The following is a 19,560-nucleotide window of genomic DNA, read 5'->3' as shown; positions in this document are numbered from 1 at the left end:
CGATTCTGCTCACTCCCGACAATCCGTCAGCGGAGAATCGGAAGGCCTCACACCCAGCCTGTCTGCAGATCCTCCGATGGAGCCTTTACATCTGCGCTCTCTTCTGGCTATCAATGTGGGGGGTCTGAACAGGGGACTCCATTCTATTTACTCAGAATCCCCTTATGGGTTTTCTAAACGAAGCAACCCCTTTACATTTGTTCATAAATTTAAATACACAGAACAATCCCTTTAAAATAATGCAAGTGATGAGAGATCTACAGAATTTGTTAGTGATATGAAAGAAATAGACTTTACCTAAAGCCATCCAAATAGCAAATCGAATCCAAGTCCCAGCGGTAAATTGGACCATGAAATAAAGGTTGACAAACACGCTGAAGAGAGGCAACAGCGGGAGCGCGGGCACCTATAGCACAAAAACATCGCCACATGTATTCAAGTGGATTTTCCTTATCGCAATAATTACATTGGGCATTCTGAAAACTTTTTCTTCCATGTAGTAATCAGGCGATAACTTACTTTAAATGACAGATGGGTTTTACACTCTGGTTGTTTCCAGATCACAAAAGTAACAGCAGCGGACCCCACAGACAGGAGGGTGAAGACCGTGATCCAGATGGGGCTCCCGGCAAGAAGGTCATCGAGCTTCTGACCCAGTATCACTGACATGGCAATAAATAAGATGGCTGGAAAACAAGACGAGAGAGTAATGAAGGGGACATAAGCGAGCCGCTCTGATGATAACTAATGAATATTGCCAACACGACTTACAAATCACTGAGACACAGCCATAAACTACGCGTCCTGACGTTTTGGTGGGGACATCACTTCCGGGAGACACAAGATGCCGGATGTTGAAGGAATCACACTGAGTAAAGGTGACCTGAACATCTGCGTGCGTCTTCTCACTGTCTGCCTTAGTCAGCTTCTCCATTTCAGTGGTCTTCAGCGGGCAGTTCAGCATCTCTGGTTGGTATCTACAAGCCCAAAGATAACTATTTATTGGAGTTTTGTTTTTCAACTAACACATTTAGCAAGAGCCTGACCAAGGTGAAAAGTTCTCCTCTGGATTAATGCTGTAGGACAACAGGTAACTTTACATATGGATGCATTATAGAGGTGTTACTATACAACTTGCCTGAGAATAACGACGCAGGCAGCCACCAGGGAGTAAGCAAGTAAGGTACCGATGGACATCAGCTCCACAAGGACCTCCAGATCAAAAAGGAAGGCCATGATTGCTGCAAGCAAATACCAACAACACATTAATTACACCAAACAAGAGCACAAAAAAAGGCATACAAGAACAAATAAATGAACTCAACACGTACTTACAGCAAATGCAAAAACACCAAAAACTGTACACCATACAGGTCGTTTGCATTGCAACTATTTTTACATAGCTATTAGCAACATAAAAAAGCTATTTGGTATTGTTAATTTCAGTAACTACTGATGTTTAGAAGCAGGTGCCAATACAGATTAAAAAATTATTTATTTTTTTTTAGACAAAAATCAGATATTTTTTTTAAATGCTCATGTGAACTTAGGCTTATAATATTAATATCCTAATTCCTTTATAGGCAGCTGTATAGGCGCACAAGGCCTCGTTTAAACATCTGATTTTATACATATCTTCAGTGATTTTCATGAACTTGTAAGAGTAATTTTAATCCGTGACAAAAAAAAAAAAAAACTTAGACCCGCATAAAAAAAAAAAAAAAAAAATCACAGACATGTCAACAACCACATAAACTATAATAGATGCATGTTCTATGTGTAAAGAACACAGAACACATAGAAGAAAAACATTGGGATATGGCATTAGATAGATACAGAGTTTAATAAAGGGGATGGGAGAACTACAATACCCAGATAGATTAGTGAAATTAGGATTATTTAGTCTAGAAAAAAGACGACTGAGGGGCGATCTAATAACCATGTATAAGTATATAAGGGGACAATACAAATATCTCGCTGAGGATCTGTTTATACCAAGGAAGGTGACGGGCACAAGGGGGCATTCTTTGCGTCTGGAGGAGAGAAGGTTTTTCCACCAACATAGAAGAGGATTCTTTACTGTTAGGGCAGTGAGAATCTGGAATTGCTTGCCTGAGGAGGTTGTGATGGCGAACTCAGTCGAGGGGTTCAAGAGAGGCCTGGATGTCTTCCTGGAGCAGAACAATATTGTATCATACAATTATTAGGTTCTGTAGAAGGACGTAGATCTGGGGATTTATTATGATGGAATATAGGCTGAACTGGATGGACAAATGTCTTTTTTCGGCCTTACTAACTATGTTACTATGTATCTGGAAGGACCAGGTGCCTTTTCTTTGCACTGAATCATCCCTGTTTATTCATACCTACTCTGCAGCAGCGTCAGGAACATTAAATGTATCGCAAAATGACTCCATGTGTAAAATGACATTTACGCACAATGCGAGCTGAACCCTACAAGCTGCACCGTTAAAAATAAAACCAAAGAAATGAGCCAGACTATAAGCTGGTATACATGCAATGTGTAAGAGCACGTTCATACTGTGGCCATTTCACAGACAAAACCCAAGAAAAAAAAAAAAAATGAGCATATATCCTATAGCAGGTAAATAGTAATAGTACATGTAAATAACACCGGGTACTTAGCAAACACCTGCAGACTGATTCCCTTTTAACTACCTCATCCAAGAGCAGCTTAATGTATGGAAAAGCTAAATCCAACGAGGTATCGCACAGATTACTGCATGCAGCCGTTTTGACACAGTCAGAGCTTTTAGATTTAGAATGAAGCAGAGCTGAGGAAGCTAACCCCGCCCCCACCAGGCTCTGTATGTACAATGTTCATAGACAGTGAGCTGCTTATCACAGGAGGGCATTGCCGAACTAGTCTGGCAATGTTAATCTCTTACTGAAATCATTCACAGTTGGAAAACAACACACACACACACACACACACTTTAACAAACGACAAATCCCTGAATTCTGTGTCTCAGCCCCCATCTCATGCTGTCTTCAGATTACCGTATATACTCGACTATAAGCCGAGATTTTCAGCCCCAAAAAATGGGCTGAAAGTGCCCCTCTCGGCTTATACTCGAGTCATAGAAGGCGGCGGGGGTGGGGGGTTTGTTTTGGGTCAGCGGGTGAGGGGGAGCGACGCCTGTCAAATACTCACCTGCTCCCAGCGCGGTCCCCGCATGTTCCACGGTCCTTGGGCATGGCAGCTTCTTCCCCTGTTCAGCGGTCACATGGCACCGCTCATTAAAGTAATGAATATGGACTCCACTCCCATAGAGGTGGAGCTGCATATTCATTACTGTAATGAGCGGTGCCTCGTGACCGCTCACTACAGGAAGAAGCTGCGGCTCCCAGAGACGTGGGACATGCGGGGACCGCGCCAGGAGCGCTGGGAGGAGGTGAGTATGTCATATTCACCTTTCCGCGTTCCACCGACGCTCCATCTTCCGCGTCCTCTGCAACGGCCTGTTCAGGTCAGAGGGCACGATGACGTATTAGTGTGCGCGCCACCCTCTGCCTGAACAGTCAGTGCGGAGAGACGGGACGCTGAGGAGCAGCGACGAGAGGTGAGCAAGTCATTTTTTTTTCTTTTAGTGCAGCAGCATTACATGTGGCTATATAGAGCGTCTATGGGGCCATAAAGAACTGCATGGAGCATTATATGGAGCATCTATGGGGCCATAACTGCATGGAGCATTATATGGAGCATCTATTGGGCCATAACTGCATGGAGCATTATATGGAGCTTTATATGGAGCCATAAAGAACTGCATGGAGCATTATATAGGGCATTATATGGGGCCATAAAGAACTGCATGGAGCATTATATGGAGCATCTATGGGGCCATAACTGCATGGAGCATTATATGGAGCTTTATATGGAGCCATAAAGAACTGCATGGAGCATTATATGGGGCATTATATGGGGCCATAAAGAACTGCATGGAGCATTATATGGGGCATCTATGGGGACATAACTGCATGGAGCATTATATGGGGCATCTATGGGGCCATAATGAACTGCATGGAGCATAAAATGGAGCATTACATGGGGCCATAAAGAACTGCATGGAGTATTATATGGGGCCATACAGAACTGCATGGAGCATTATATGGCACTTCTTATGGGCCATAAAGAACTGCATGGAGCATTATATGGAGCATCTATGGGGCCATAACTGCATGGAGCATCTATGGGGCCATAATTGCATGGAGCATTATATGGGGCCATAAAGAACTGCATGGAGCATTATATGGAGCATCTATGTAGGCCCCTTAAAAAATAGTGAGGAAAGAATGGTTGTAGATGACGAGGAAAAAGCTAACATATTAAACACCTTCTTCTCCACGGTATTCACGGTGGAAAATGAAATGCTAGGTGAAATCCCAAGAAACAATGAAAACCCTATATTAAGGGTCACCAATCTAACCCAAGAAGAGGTGCGAAACCGGCTAAATAAAATTAAAATAGATAAATCTCCGGGTCCGGATGGCATACACCCACGAGTACTAAGAGAACTAAGTAATGTAATAGATAAACCATTATTTCTTATTTTTAGGGACTCTATAGCGACAGGGTCTGTTCCGCAGGATTGGCGCATAGCAAATGTGGTGCCAATATTCAAAAAGGGCTCTAAAAGTGAACCTGGAAATTATAGGCCAGTAAGTCTAACCTCTATTGTTGGTAAAATATTTGAAGGGTTTCTGAGGGATGTTATTCTGGATTATCTCAATGAGAATAACTGTTTAACTCCATATCAGCATGGGTTTATGAGAAATCGCTCCTGTCAAACCAATCTAATCAGTTTTTATGAAGAGGTAAGCTATAGGCTGGACCACGGTGAGTCATTGGACGTGGTATATCTCGATTTTTCCAAAGCGTTTGATACCGTGCCGCACAAGAGGTTGGTACACAAAATGAGAATGCTTGGTCTGGGGGAAAATGTGTGTAAATGGGTTAGTAACTGGCTTAGTGATAGAAAGCAGAGGGTGGTTATAAATGGTATAGTCTCTAACTGGGTCGCTGTGACCAGTGGGGTACCGCAGGGGTCGGTATTGGGACCTGTTCTCTTCAACATATTCATTAATGGTCTGGTAGAAGGTTTACACAGTAAAATATCGATATTTGCAGATGATACAAAACTATGTAAAGCAGTTAATACAAGAGAAGATAGTATTCTGCTACAGATGGATCTGGATAAGTTGGAAACTTGGGCTGAAAGGTGGCAGATGAGGTTTAACAATGATAAATGTAAGGTTATACACATGGGAAGAAGGAATCAATGTCACCATTACACACTGAATGGGAAACCACTGGGTAAATCTGACAGGGAGAAGGACTTGGGGATCCTAGTTAATGATAAACTTACCTGGAGCAGCCAGTGCCAGGCAGCAGCTGCCAAGGCAAACAGGATCATGGGGTGCATTAAAAGAGGTCTGGATACACATGATGAGAGCATTATACTGCCTCTGTACAAATCCCTAGTTAGACCGCACATGGAGTACTGTGTCCAGTTTTGGGCACCGGTGCTCAGGAAGGATATAATGGAACTAGAGAGAGTACAAAGGAGGGCAACAAAATTAATAAAGGGGATGGGAGAACTACAATACCCAGATAGATTAGCGAAATTAGGATTATTTAGTCTAGAAAAAAGACGACTGAGGGGCGATCTAATAACCATGTATAAGTATATAAGGGGACAATACAAATATCTCGCTGAGGATCTGTTTATACCAAGGAAGGTGACGGGCACAAGGGGGCATTCTTTGCGTCTGGAGGAGAGAAGGTTTTTCCACCAACATAGAAGAGGATTCTTTACTGTTAGGGCAGTGAGAATCTGGAATTGCTTGCCTGAGGAGGTGGTGATGGCGAACTCAGTCGGGGGGTTCAAGAGAGGCCTGGATGTCTTCCTGGAGCAGAACAATATTGTATCATACAATTAGGTTCTGTAGAAGGACGTAAATCTGGGGATTTATTATGATGGAATATAGGCTGAACTGGATGGACAAATGTCTTTTTTCGGCCTTACTAACTATGTTACTATGTTACTATGGGGCCATAACTGCATGGAGCATTATATGGAGCATCTATGGGGCCATAACTGCATGGAGCATTATATGGGGCATCTATGGGGACATAACTGCATGGAGCATTATATGGGGCATCTATGGGGCCATAATGAACTGCATGGAGCATAAAATGGAGCATTACATGGGGCCATAAAGAACTGCATGGAGTATTATATGGGGCATCTATGGGGCCATAAAGAACTGCATGGAGCATTATATGGAGCATCTATGGGGCCACAACTGCATGGAGCATTATATGGAGCATCTATGGGGCCATAATTGCATGGAGCATTATATGGAGCATCTATTGGGCCATAACTGCATGGAGCATTATATGGAGCTTTATATGGAGCCATAAAGAACTGCATGGAGCATTATATGGGGCATTATATGGGGCCATAAAGAACTGCATGGAGCATTATATGGAGCATCTATGGGGCCATAACTGCATGGAGCATTATATGGAGCTTTATATGGAGCCATAAAGAACTGCATGGAGCATTATATGGGGCCATAAAGAACTGCATGGAGCATTATATGGAGCATCTATGGGGCCATAACTGCATGGAGCATTATATGGGGCATCTATGGGGACATAACTGCATGGAGCATTATATGGGGCATCTATGGGGCCATAATGAACTGCATGGAGCATAAAATGGAGCATTACATGGGGCCATAAAGAACTGCATGGAGTATTATATGGGGCCATAAAGAACTGCATGGAGCATTATATGGCACTTCTTATGGGCCATAAAGAACTGCATGGAGCATTATATGGAGCATCTATGGGGCCATAACTGCATGGAGCATCTATGGGGCCATAATTGCATGGAACATTATATGGGGCCATAAAGAACTGCATGGAGCATTATATGGAGCATCTATGGGGCCATAACTGCATGGAGCATTATATGGAGCATCTATGGGGCCATAACTGCATGGAGCATTATATGGGGCATCTATGGGGACATAACTGCATGGAGCATTATATGGGGCATCTATGGGGCCATAATGAACTGCATGGAGCATAAAATGGAGCATTACATGGGGCCATAAAGAACTGCATGGAGTATTATATGGGGCATCTATGGGGCCATAAAGAACTGCATGGAGCATTATATGGCACTTCTTATGGGCCATAAAGAACTGCATGGAGCATCTATGGGGCCATAACTGCATGGAGCATTATATGGAGCATCTATGGGGCCATAATTGCATGGAGCATTATATGGGGCCATAAAGAACTGCATGGAGCATTATATGGAGCATCTATGGGGCCATAACTGCATGGAGCATTATATGGAGCATCTATTGGGCCATAACTGCATGGAGCATTATATGGAGCTTTATATGGAGCCATAAAGAACTGCATGGAGCATTATATGGGGCATTATATGGGGCCATAAAGAACTGCATGGAGCATTATATGGAGCATCTATGGGGCCATAACTGCATGGAGCATTATATGGGGCATCTATGGGGACATAACTGCATGGAGCATTATATGAGGCATCTATGGGGCCATAATGAACTGCATGGAGCATAAAATGGAGCATTACATGGGGCCATAAAGAACTGCATGGAGTATTATATGGGGCATCTATGGGGCCATAAAGAACTGCATGGAGCATTATATGGCACATCTTATGGGCCATAAAGAACTGCATGGAGCATTATATGGGGCATATTTGTAGATGGAGCATCTTATGGGGCCATAATGAACTGTATGGAGCATTATATGGGGCCTATTTTGTATGGAGCATCTTATGGGGCCATAATGAACAGTATGGAGCATTATATGGGGCTCCTGATTCAACATGGATATTCAAAAGCACTTAACCTACTGATGTCTCAATTAATTTTACTTTTATTGGTATCTATTTTTACTTTTGACATGTACCAGTAGCTGCTGCATTTTCCACCCTAGGCTTAAACTTGAGTCGATAAGTTATCCCAGTTTTTGTTGCAAAATTAGGAGGGGGGGGGGGGGGGGGGGGTCGGCTTATACTCGAGTAAATACGGTATATACCAAAAACCTGCCGACAGATTACCTTTAATGCTATTTTGACAAAAAAAATGCCATTCAACCACGACAAGGTGTACCCATTGGGACAGTCCTAGCCTATCCTAACTTAAAAATAAAACAAATCAGAACACGGCCATAAAGTGGATGCACAACAGATTGGCGGCTATACAAGACCAACGAGCACCATGTTTTCTTAGAATATACACAATAGAGGGTTACGGAGACACATTCTCACCTGACACAATACCAGACACAATGGTTGCAATCAGTGGAGTCTTTGTCTTCTTATTGACACTAGCTAGGAACCTAAAGAGAAGTCCATCTTCAGCCATCGCATAGATAACACGTGGCATTGGAAACATGGAACCCAATAAACTGTAAAAACCATTAAATAAAAACATACTTAATACAGTAAGAGCATTTCCACATCATAACAATCTCCAATGTATTAACAGTTTCTATACAACCGGTTTATACATCTAATATGGATACTGACATTTTTCTTAAAATAAAAATAAAATTAGATATACAGTGAGATTCCAGTAAGTACTGGGGTTTTTCCCCCACTCACATTTTAATCATTGAAGAGTCTCTCTAGAGGACTGAACATTTTTTTCCCCCTGCCGTTTAGCTTAACAGCACTTAAATATGTTAGAGGACTGGTCACCAGTTTGGACATGTTAAACTGGCCACATCATCTCCATTGCCGAGACATTAATTATAAGGATTAAGGTATAATTTAAAAGGATTATGGTATAAGCGGGATGTTACCAGAGATTTGTCTCTGGGGTGTGAGGTATTTTTCCCCTTCTGGACATTGCCAAATCATAAGCAGAATGTGTAATGCAAGGGAAAGAAGAATATGCCTGAGAGAACATGTGTGACATGAGTGTGATTGCAAATGATTTCACCTTTCATCTCATGGCAGTCAGTGAAGGGAGGGGGATACAGCAGAGCTGACCATTCTGTGATAAAAAAGCTGCAGAGATGTTTATAATCACACCGTTCGGCTCTAAAGCCCCTCCCACCACAGTGACTGCTGGGAGATGAAAGCTGGAGGTGTTTGTAATCGCACTCAACTTTGCTGTACTTTACACAAGTGTAGACATTATGACAGTATCATTTTATGCCATGTTCTTCTGACCTTCTAAGGGAGTGTTCTATCTTTCCCAGCATTATGCCTCTTGCATATGATTGGTCAACGTCATGCAAGGTACAAAGTACACGCCCTCAGAGAACCCCCTCTGCTAAAGCCACGGCTGAAATAAAGTTTTCTGGAGCAAAAATTAGAAGTGGCTCCAATAAGAAAAAAAAAGGGAAAAAACACAGACACTCATTCACTCCTGTGTTTAGCTCTAAAAAATGGCTTCTGAAGTGTCATGCAATTCCAGCCTTCAATGTGTATTCTACAGACTTGAAAGTATGGGAAATCTGTAGGATGTGTTCTGGCAGTTGTGGCTTTTTGCCCCGATGAAGCTATGTTTCAGGGAGGGGGCAAAGGCTGCAGCAGTGACCGTAGTTTCTGCCCCCTGATGACGACTCGTTTGAGCATCCCAGCATGTACTGTGATTCTCAACTGAAGCGTCATCACACAGTAAGTAAGGAAAAAAAATACAATAGCAGATAGATCGTGTAGTTAGGGAAGGATAGGGAATTTCTAATGCAAGCATAACTAGAAATTAGTTTTTATTATTAGTGATGAGCGAATATACTCGTTACTTGAGATTTCGAGCATGCTCGGGTGTCCTCCGATTATTTTTTAGTGCTCGGAGATTTAGTTTCTTGCCGCAGCTGATTTACATCTGTTAGCCAGCATAAGTATATGTGGGGGTTGCTTGGTTGCTAGGGAATCCCCACATGTACTTATGCTGGCTAACAGATGTAAATCATTCAGCTGCGGCAAGAAAAAATCTCCGAGCAATAAAACAACACTGAGGACCCCCGAGCGTGCTCAGGAAAACCCGAGCAACAAGTATATTCGCTCATCACTATTTATTATGTGACTACACAGATTTAGATGAAAATTTATTTAGCCTTCGGACTAGCCCTTTAAAGGGTTCTTTTAACGGTTTCAGAAAACCCCTGTCCCCAGGGGACTGTGCAGGACTCATTGTTCTAGAGTCCATCGCTGAGTCTCGGCTGCTACTCCCGGCGAGTTATTGTCTGCAGCGCTCTAGCCAATCAGTGACTTCACCGATTATGTGACATCAGCACTGCAGCCAATAGGAGACGCCAAAAGCAGCAGCGGAGACTCAGCGCTGGAGACAGGGAGTGAGCGTAAAGCTCAGCTTGTTTTGCTTCAGGTTTTAAGTAAACTGTATGTACCTGGAGACAGTGTTTTCTGAAGCCATAAATACATTTTTTACATTTTCTACGTAGTAGACAAAGCTGTGTGTTTTGTTATTTTTTTCTTTTGTGCAGATGCAAGCTGTAGTTATCATTGCTGCCACTTTTGGGAACAGAAAGCTTTTTATTTAATTCCTTAGGGATGGAAATAACATATCTGGAATTACCAACATCACCCAGATTATGCACATGTAAATCCTAACGGTATAATTTGCCACATTAAATACATGTGCACCATTTAGTGTTTAAGGGCGTGAAATCTATAGGACACATAAGTATGCAACCAAAAGAGACTGAAATTTTAGAATTTTATTTTTCCCCCTTAAAACACTTTACCTTGTTGAGAGGGCACATAGAGACCCCACAGATACGACGTAACGAGCAGGCTCCCATTGTACGTGCCCAAACGCTCCCGGGATGGGACTTCTTTTATTCAGTAAGTAGTATGGCATCATGAGTGTAAGTGCGGCAGATACTCCGAAGTATGCCACAAAGCAGATTAGGAGTGAAACAATGATACCGATTGGGATAGAACGCTTGGGGTTTTTTGCTTCTTCCCCTGGAATGAAATAACATTTTACAAGGGTATATTGCAATATGGTGATGAATAATAAACAGTGATGAGTGTGCGTGCGCGTGTCCTAATAGAATATTTTCAGCATTCTCGAAAAAAAAAAAAAAATGCTCGACTCACCGTGGCTGTTCAACAGCTGCAACACATGTAGGAATTACCCATTTGTCAGACAATCCCTGCATGGGTTACAGATGTTGAACGGCCGCGAGACATACAGCCGCAGTAAGTCAAGCATTTTCGTTTTTTTCCGAGCACGCTGAAAATAATCAATTCGAACACGAGCATGCCCGAGCATGAAAAATAATCAATTAGGACACGAGCATGGAAAATAATCAATTAGGACACGATTATTTTTCATGCTCGGGCATGCTCGCGTCCTAATTGATTATTTTTCATGCTCGGGCATGCTCAATTAGGACGCGAGCATGCCCGAGCATGAAAAATACTCAATTAGGACACGAGCATGAAAAATAATCAATTAGGACACGAGCATGCCCGAGCATGAAAAATCATCAATTAGGACACGAGCATGACGGAGCATGAAAAATAATCAATTAGGACACGAGCATGCCCGAGCATCAAAAAATCATCAATTAGGACACGAGCATGAAAAATAATCAATTAGGACACGAGCATGCCCGAGCATGAAAAATACTCAATTAGGACACGAGCATGAAAAATAATCAATTAGGACACGAGCATGCCCGAGCATGAAAAATCATCAATTAGGACACGAGCATGCCCGAGCATGAAAAATACTCAATTAGGACACAAGCATGAAAAATAATCAATTAGGACACGAGCATGCCCGAGCATCAAAAAATCATCAATTAGGACACGAGCATGCCTGAGCATGAAAAATACTCAATTAGGACACGAGCATGAAAAATCATCAATTAGGACACGAGCATGACGGAGCATGAAAAAATAATCAATTAGGACACGAGCATGCCCGAGCATGAAAAATACTCAATTAGGACACGAGCATGAAAAATAATCAATTAGGACACGAGCATGGAAAATAATCAATTAGGACACGATTATTTTTCATGCTCGGGCATGCTCGCGTCCTAATTGATTATTTTTCATGCTCGGGCATGCTCAATTAGGACGCGAGCATGCCCGAGCATGAAAAATACTCAATTAGGACACGAGCATGAAAAATAATCAATTAGGACACGAGCATGCCCGAGCATGAAAAATAATCAATTAGGACACGAGCATGCCCGAGCATCAAAAAATCATCAATTAGGACACGAGCATGAAAAATAATCAATTAGGACACGAGCATGCCCGAGCATGAAAAATACTCAATTAGGACACGAGCATGAAAAATAATCAATTAGGACACGAGCATGCCCGAGCATGAAAAATCATCAATTAGGACACGAGCATGCCCGAGCATGAAAAATACTCAATTAGGACACGAGCATGAAAAATAATCAATTAGGACACGAGCATGAAAAATCATCAATTAGGACACGAGCATGCCCGCGCATGAAAAATCATCAATTAGGACACGAGCATGCCCGAGCATGAAAAATCATCAATTAGGACACGAGCATACCCGCGCATGAAAAAACAGGATTTTTGGTTGCTTACCGTAAAATCTGTTTCTTGGAGCCTCCTTTGGGGGACACAGGAACCATGGGGTGTATGCTGCTGCCACTAGGAGGCTGACACTATGCAAATAAAAAAAGTTAGCTCCTCCTCTGCAGTGTACACCCCACCGACTGGCATTATACTCTTCAGTTAGTGAGAAAGCAGTAGGAGATAAATAACAAGGTTGAAAACCATAACCAGAAACTTGAGAACTGTAAACGTGAGAACAGTCATAGAACATAGAAATTGAGAAACATTGGGAGGGAGCTGTGTCCCCCAATGGAGGCTCCAAGAAACAGATTTTACGGTAAGCAACCAAAAATCCTGTTTTCTTTATCGCCTCTCATTGGGGGACACAGGAACCATGGGACGTCCCAAAGCAGTCCCTAGGGCGGGAAAAACAGACTTCCATCAGGCCAGAGGACTCACCCCTGCTGCCTGCAGGATCCTTCTGCCTAGGCCGGCGTCCGCCGAAGCATAGGTATGGCCCTTGTAAAATTTTGCGAACGTGTGGATGGAACACCAAGTTGCCGCTTTGCAAAGCTGTAGGGCGGAAGCCCTGTGGTGCACCGCCCAGGAGGCGCCGACTGCCCGGGTAGAGTGAGCCTTAATCCCAGGAGGGGGCACTCTGTTCTTGACCCGGTAAGCCTCCAAATTTGCCATTCTGATCCAGCGAGCAATAGTCGCTTTAGAAGCCGGTTGGCCTCTGCGCGTGCCATCAGGAATGACGAAAAAAAGAATCCGTCTTCCGGAAAGTGGACGTTCTGTCCAGATAGATCCTCACTGCCCTGACGAGGTCCAGCTTGTTCAACGATCGCTCCAGAGGATGAGTCGGAGCTGGACAAAAGGAAGGTAGAATGATGTCCTCGTTGAGGTGGAAGGTGGAAACCACCTTAGGAAGAAAAGGTGGAGGCCGGAAGACCACCTTGTCCTGGCGAATGACCAAAAACAAAGGACGGCAAGACAGGGCCGCCAGCTCGGAAACGCCGTGAATAGACGTGATGGCCACAAGAAAGGGCACCTTCCAAGATAAAACCGATAGAGGAATCTCCCTAAGAGGTTCAAAGGGGGAAACCCTCAGAACGTCCAGTACCAGGTTTAAGTCCTCTGCGTCCACAAGGGCTCTGTACGGCGGGACAGCGTGGGCTACTCCTGGAAAGAAGGTCTTAACCTGTGGCCGAGAGGCCAAGTTCTTCTGAAAGCGTATGGCAAGCGCAGAAACCTGGCCCTTTAGAGAGCTAAGAGCCAGGCCCGAATCCAGTCCTGCCTGAAGGAAGGCCAAAAGAGAAGGCAGGGAAAAAACCATAGGCGGAACGCGGTTGGATTCGCACCAACGGAAGTAAGCCTTCCAGGTACGGTAGTAGATCCTGGAAGACGAAGGCTTCCGAGCCTAAATCATGGTGTGAATCACCCGGACTGAAAGGCCGGACGCTCTTAGAACCGCGGTCTCAACAGCCACGCCGTTAAACTGAGCGACCGAGAATTCGGGTGGCAGATCGGACCCTGGGACAGCAGATCGAGCCTGTCTGGAAGGCGCCAGGGAGTGTCCGCGAGAAGGTTGACGAGCTCCGCGAACCAAGCTCTCCTGGGCCAATCCGGGGCGATCAGGATGACCGACACCCCTTCCGCTTTGATCTTCAACCGTTTGGGAAGAAATGGAAGGGGTGGGAACAGGTAGGGCAGCTCGAACTGAGACCAAGGAATGGCCAGAGCATCGACGCCCACTGCGAGAGGATCACAGGACCTGGAGACGAACTGCGGAACCTTCCTGTTGATTCGAGACGCTGTGAGATCCACGTCCGGAGTGCCCCATCAAAGACAAATCTGATGGAAGACCTCCGGATGCAAGGACCATTCCCCTGCCGCGAGGCTCTTGCGGCTGAGGAAGTCGGCGGCCCAGTTGTCCACGCCGGGGATATGCACCGCGGATATCACCGGAACCGTTGCCTCTGCCCAGAGGAGGATCTTGGATACCTCGGCAAGGGCCAAGGAGCTCCGGGTCCCCCCCTGATGGTTGACATATGCCACAGCCGTGGCGTTGTCCGTCTGGATCCGGACTGGAAGGCCACTGAGGATCCTTTCCCAGTGGCGGAGGGACAGAAAGATGGTCCGAATTTCGAGGACATTGATTGGCAGAGATGACTCCTGCGACGACCAACGGCCCTGAACCGTCAGGTGGCGAAAAACTGCACCCCAGCCGAACAGGCTGGCGTCCGTTGTCACCACCTGCCAGTGAACTGGAAGGAAGGACCTGCCCTGGGAGATGAGAGGTGACGTCAGCCACCAGTTGAGGGACCGTTTGACCCGAGAAAAGAGTCTGATCGGCCGATCCAGGGAGAAGACAGACCTATCCCACTGAGACAGAATGGCTTGCTGAAAAGGTCGCGAATGAAATTGGGCGAAGAAATCGCTTCCAATGTAGCTACCATCCTCCCCAGAACCTTCATGGCCGATCGGAGGGAGGGAGGCCGAGGACCCTGGAGCAAGCGTATGGCCCGACAAAGAGTGGATCTCTTGTCTTTGGGAAGGAAGACTCTGGTCTGACGAGTGTCGAAAAGCATGCCCAGAAAGATGATGCGCTGAGAAGGAATAAGGCAGGACTTCTTTCGGTTGACCAGCCACCCGAAACGGGCTAAGGTGTCGAGAACAATAGACAGGCTTTCGTGAGCCTGAGCAAAGGACGGAGCCTTGAGGAGGATGTCGTCGAGGTATGGACATAGGACCAAGCCTCTGACTCTCAAGATGGCCATCAGCGCCGCCATGATCTTCGTGAACACCCTTGGCGCTGTTGCGAGACCGAACGGCAGGGCGACGAATTGAAAGTGTTCTCGTTGCACTGCGAAGCGCAGGAGACAGTGATGTCCGGGAAATATCGGGACATGGAGGTTGGCGTCCTGGATATCTATTGAGCCTAGAAATTCCTGGGCCTCCATGGAAGCAATTATCGAACGAAGGGATTCCATCTTGAAGTGTCTCAGGCGAACTCTCCTGTTCAGCAATTTGAGGTCCAGAATGGGGCGAACCTTGCCGTCTTTTTTTCGGTACCACAAAAAGGTTCGAGTAGAAACCCGTGAACCGTTCTCTCTCTGGGACGGGAACGATTACCCCGGATTTGAGCAGAGAAGCGATGGCTGCGAAGAAGCCCGGAACTAGAGCGGGATCTCTTGGAGGACGGGATTGGAAGAAACGATCCCTGGGTCGGGAGGTGAACTCTATCTTGTATCCCGAGGATACAATTTCAATGACCCCTGCGTCCTCTACTGCGGAAAACCAGACGTCCCTGAAAAGGAGAAGACGGCCGCCCAACCTGGGAGTTGGGCTGGAGTCTTGCCAAGAGCCATGCGGAGGTGGATCTTCCAGTCCTGGGTCTGGAGGATCTACCCTGGGAGTAGCGAGGACGCCAGGACGGAGTGGGCCTAAAGGCCACCGCATTCTTCTCTTGACGTGCCTGTGGCCTCTGTTGCTGCTGGGAATGGGAGCTTGACGCAGCGAAGCGACGAAAAGGCCGAAAAGAGCAAAAGTGCCATCTAGGAGGAGGGCGACGAGGCTTAGCCTGGGGGAGAAGAGAACTTGTACCCCCGGAGGCGTCCTTAATGATTTGGTCCAGCTGGGAACCAAAGAGACGAGAGCCCTGGAAGGGCAGACTAGTGAGGGACTTTTGGAAGACAAGTCCGCCTGCCAGGCCTTGAGCCAAACAGTCCGGCGGATGGCAACGGCATTGCTGGAAGCCTGAGCCGCACAAGACGCGACATCCAGGGAGGCGGAGACCAGGTATTCACCGGCGTGGGAAATCTGGTTGGCAAGTTCCGCTAATTGCGCGGGAGGCGCCCCGTCCAGGATACCTCGCCGTAGATCCTTGGCCCATTTTGAGATGGATTTTGAGGCCCAAGTGGAAGCAAAAGCTGGACATAGAGCCGCTGAAGCCGCTTCCAAGGCAGATTTCGCGAAGGATTCTATAACTCTGTCGTTAGAATCCTTCAGAGATGCTCCGCCGGACAGTGGAGGCACCGTGTTTGTGAACACCGTGGAAACCGGGGGATCCACCGAGACCGTCCAATTGGCGGTAGGTTCTGGAGAAAAAGGATACAAAACACCAAGGCGTTTTCCACTCTGAAAACGACTGGTCGGGTTTGCTCTTTCTCTGTTCATGATTTTCTCGAATTCAGGATGAGGAGCAAAAAACTTGGAAGGTGGTTTAGCCCGTCTAAACGAAACCGCCGGATCTGCGGGTTCCGTAGAGGGATCCTTGATGCCACAGGTTTGGTTTATAGCTCCAATGATTCTGAACCATATCCCTCATAGTGGCGATTTGGTTAGAATCCAGCTCCGAAATATCATCCGAGGGGGCATAAGAAAGGGCACCTTCCCAGAGAACGCCTTGCCTGACTCAGGGGAGGAGGACGCCTACCGCAGAGGAGAACCGTGTGGCGAGATGGAGCGAGAAGAGGACTCAGACCGACGTTCCTGTCTGGACCTTTTGTGGCTTATCAAGAAGGGCTCGGACGGAGGCTCCTGTGACCCGCTGGCTACTGCGGGGGTCTGCAGAGGTAATCAATCCAGCACGGACACCAAAATTTGAGACACCCGTGTTAGATCGGCCACCGATTGTGACAGAGAGGAGGCATATCACTCTCGGACGGTAGGAATAATTGTGTTGCTGCAGGCCTGACAGAGCGGAGATCTGAAGAAAAGCCAGAGGGTTAGGGGACAGCGGAGCAGAGGGGGGTGTCAGTCTGCAGTGCAGATACGGCAGATGAGAAAACGGATACCAAGTAGAGGAAGCTGTCCAGCTGCGGTGGATCTCCGGAGAGAAGACGAGCCCCTGCTGCAATTCGCGCAGATGGTGACCGCTGGAAGGACGAGCATGATGTGCGCTCAGGAAGGTGCGGAGCGCGATGAGTTAAAATCCAGATGCCGAGCAGCGGCGTAGAGGAAGGGGAGGAGTCAGCTGAGATGGCGCCGGACAGATTGTCGGGCGGGAGAAAGCCCGCCCGATTAAAACGGAAGTGGGCGGAGCGCGGCACCGGAGGTAGGCCCCGGGAAGCGCCGGGGCCTAAATTATAAGCCGGCGACCGCCGGAAGTAACCAGCGGTGCGGGCGCAGCCCGGCTAAGAGGCGCGGCAGCCGCCGCATGGAAAGGGGAGCGCTGCCGCCGACGCCGGAAGCAGGCCCCGGAAAAGCCGGGGCCTAGATTAGAAGCCGGCGGCCGCTGGAGGTAAACAGCGGGGCGGGCGCTGCCCGGCTAAGATGCACGGCAGCCGCCGCATAGAAAGGGGAGCGCTGCCGCCGGGGTCTATATTAGAAGGCTGCGGCGGCCGCTGGAGAGAACGGCGGGCCGCGAGCAGGCTCCTAAAAGGTACGGCCCCCCCAGATAGCCGCGCCGCAGGGTGAAAGGGTGCGGCCGCAGACAAGGCAGTGTGACTGCCTGTAAAAGTGCGGCCACCGAGGGGAAGCTGCCGGACATCAGGGCAAACGATATGCCAGGAAAAGTGCCCGCAGTAATAGAAGTGCGGCCGCAGAAATAGCAGCGCGGCTGCCTGTAAGGCACCGCACCGCACAGTAAAGATGCAGCCGCAGGAAAGGAAGGAATCCGCTTGTAAGGCGCCGTGGGAGAGCTGATTAGGGGAAAAAAATACTCACCTAAAATCCCACGCCGTCCGGTACTAACCTTAAAGCGTGGAAAGTATTAGACGTCCGTGGTGGAGACGGACGTCCTCGTCTCCTCCAACCGACAGGCTCTGGAAGGCGAGTGGGTGGGGGACGGAGCCAGGACCGGACTTCTAAGCACGCTTGTGTGCTAGGCTCTTGGTCCTGGAGAGGGATCTATGAGGATACGGGGTGGCAGTACACGCCGTACTCATAGTCCGCATTGTGGGACTACAGGTGTGACTGCTCACCCTGTATCCCTCCGGAAACCTGAAAAGAAACGACGAACACATTGAGGTAGATAAGGGTCTAATGAAAGACCCGTGTCCACCTCCTACTGACACTAAGCTAAACTGAAGAGTATAATGCCAGTCGGTGGGGTGTACACTGCAGAGGAGGAGCTAACTTTTTTTATTTGCATAGTGTCAGCCTCCTAGTGGCAGCAGCATACACCCCATGGTTCCTGTGTCCCCCAATGAGAGGCGATAAAGAAATAATCTATTCGGACACGAGCATGCTCGAGCATGAAAAATAATCAATTAGGACACGAGCATGAAAAATAATCAATTAGGACACGAGCATACCCGCGCATGAAAAATCATCAATTAGGACATGAGCATGCCCGAGCATGAAAAATAATCAATTAGGACACGAGCATGAAAAATAATCAATTAGGACACGAGCATGCCCGCGCATGAAAAATAATCAATTAGGACACAAGCATGCTCAGATAACTCCTCGCTCATCACCTTTCCACTAGTAAATGCCTGAAGTCTCTTTACATTCTGGAGCCTTTCCTGATCCTCCTGAAAATGTCTGAATACATTCACAATGTGGCATTACCTCTGCCCTTGTCAGTCGATAGCATATGGACACAATGTGACACTGTCAAGGCAGGGTCAGCTAGTGTAGTGACATTATCAAGTTATTCATACGTTTCAGGGAAAAATACAAGAGCAAAGGCACAGCGCACGTCTAAAGAAACATTCAGAAATATTTCTTGGGAAATGCAACTTCCCATTTGCCAGAAAGCGATCAGGTACATTATAAAGAATAACATTCATGTTGTCCTTTTTCTAGCAGCTAAATACGTTGTTTAAAACTTCAATCCATTTCCATCAGGTATTCGCAAATCCATTTTTTTTTCTCTAAAACAAAATGCAAATTTATGAGTCCTACAAAATGTACAAAACTAGGGAATGATTTTCATTACCCAACTGGATTTCCAAACCATGCATATGACAGAGCTTTTCATCCAAAAGGTAGTAAAAGGCTT

General features: G+C 46.5%; 1 protein-coding gene across 1 annotated transcript in view; it reads right to left on the bottom strand.

Moving 5' to 3' along the window:
- The window catches only part of SLC7A3 (solute carrier family 7 member 3), a 47,718-nt gene that overhangs the window by 3,707 nt on the left and 24,451 nt on the right, over positions 1-19,560 (bottom strand). The window contains exons 6-11 of the mRNA XM_069747297.1: positions 10,799-11,021; positions 8,352-8,491; positions 1,139-1,241; positions 772-977; positions 520-686; positions 298-406 (exon numbers count right to left, since the gene is read on the bottom strand). Of these exons, the coding sequence (XP_069603398.1) occupies positions 298-406; positions 520-686; positions 772-977; positions 1,139-1,241; positions 8,352-8,491; positions 10,799-11,021 (948 nt within the window). The remainder of the gene's footprint in view (positions 1-297; positions 407-519; positions 687-771; positions 978-1,138; positions 1,242-8,351; positions 8,492-10,798; positions 11,022-19,560) is intronic.

The sequence above is a fragment of the Ranitomeya imitator genome, chromosome 2 (assembly GCF_032444005.1).
Source record: "Ranitomeya imitator isolate aRanImi1 chromosome 2, aRanImi1.pri, whole genome shotgun sequence".
NCBI lineage: Eukaryota > Metazoa > Chordata > Amphibia > Anura > Dendrobatidae > Ranitomeya > Ranitomeya imitator.
Note: the sequence above shows the minus strand (reverse complement) of the source record. Positions and strands in the feature narration are given on the sequence as shown.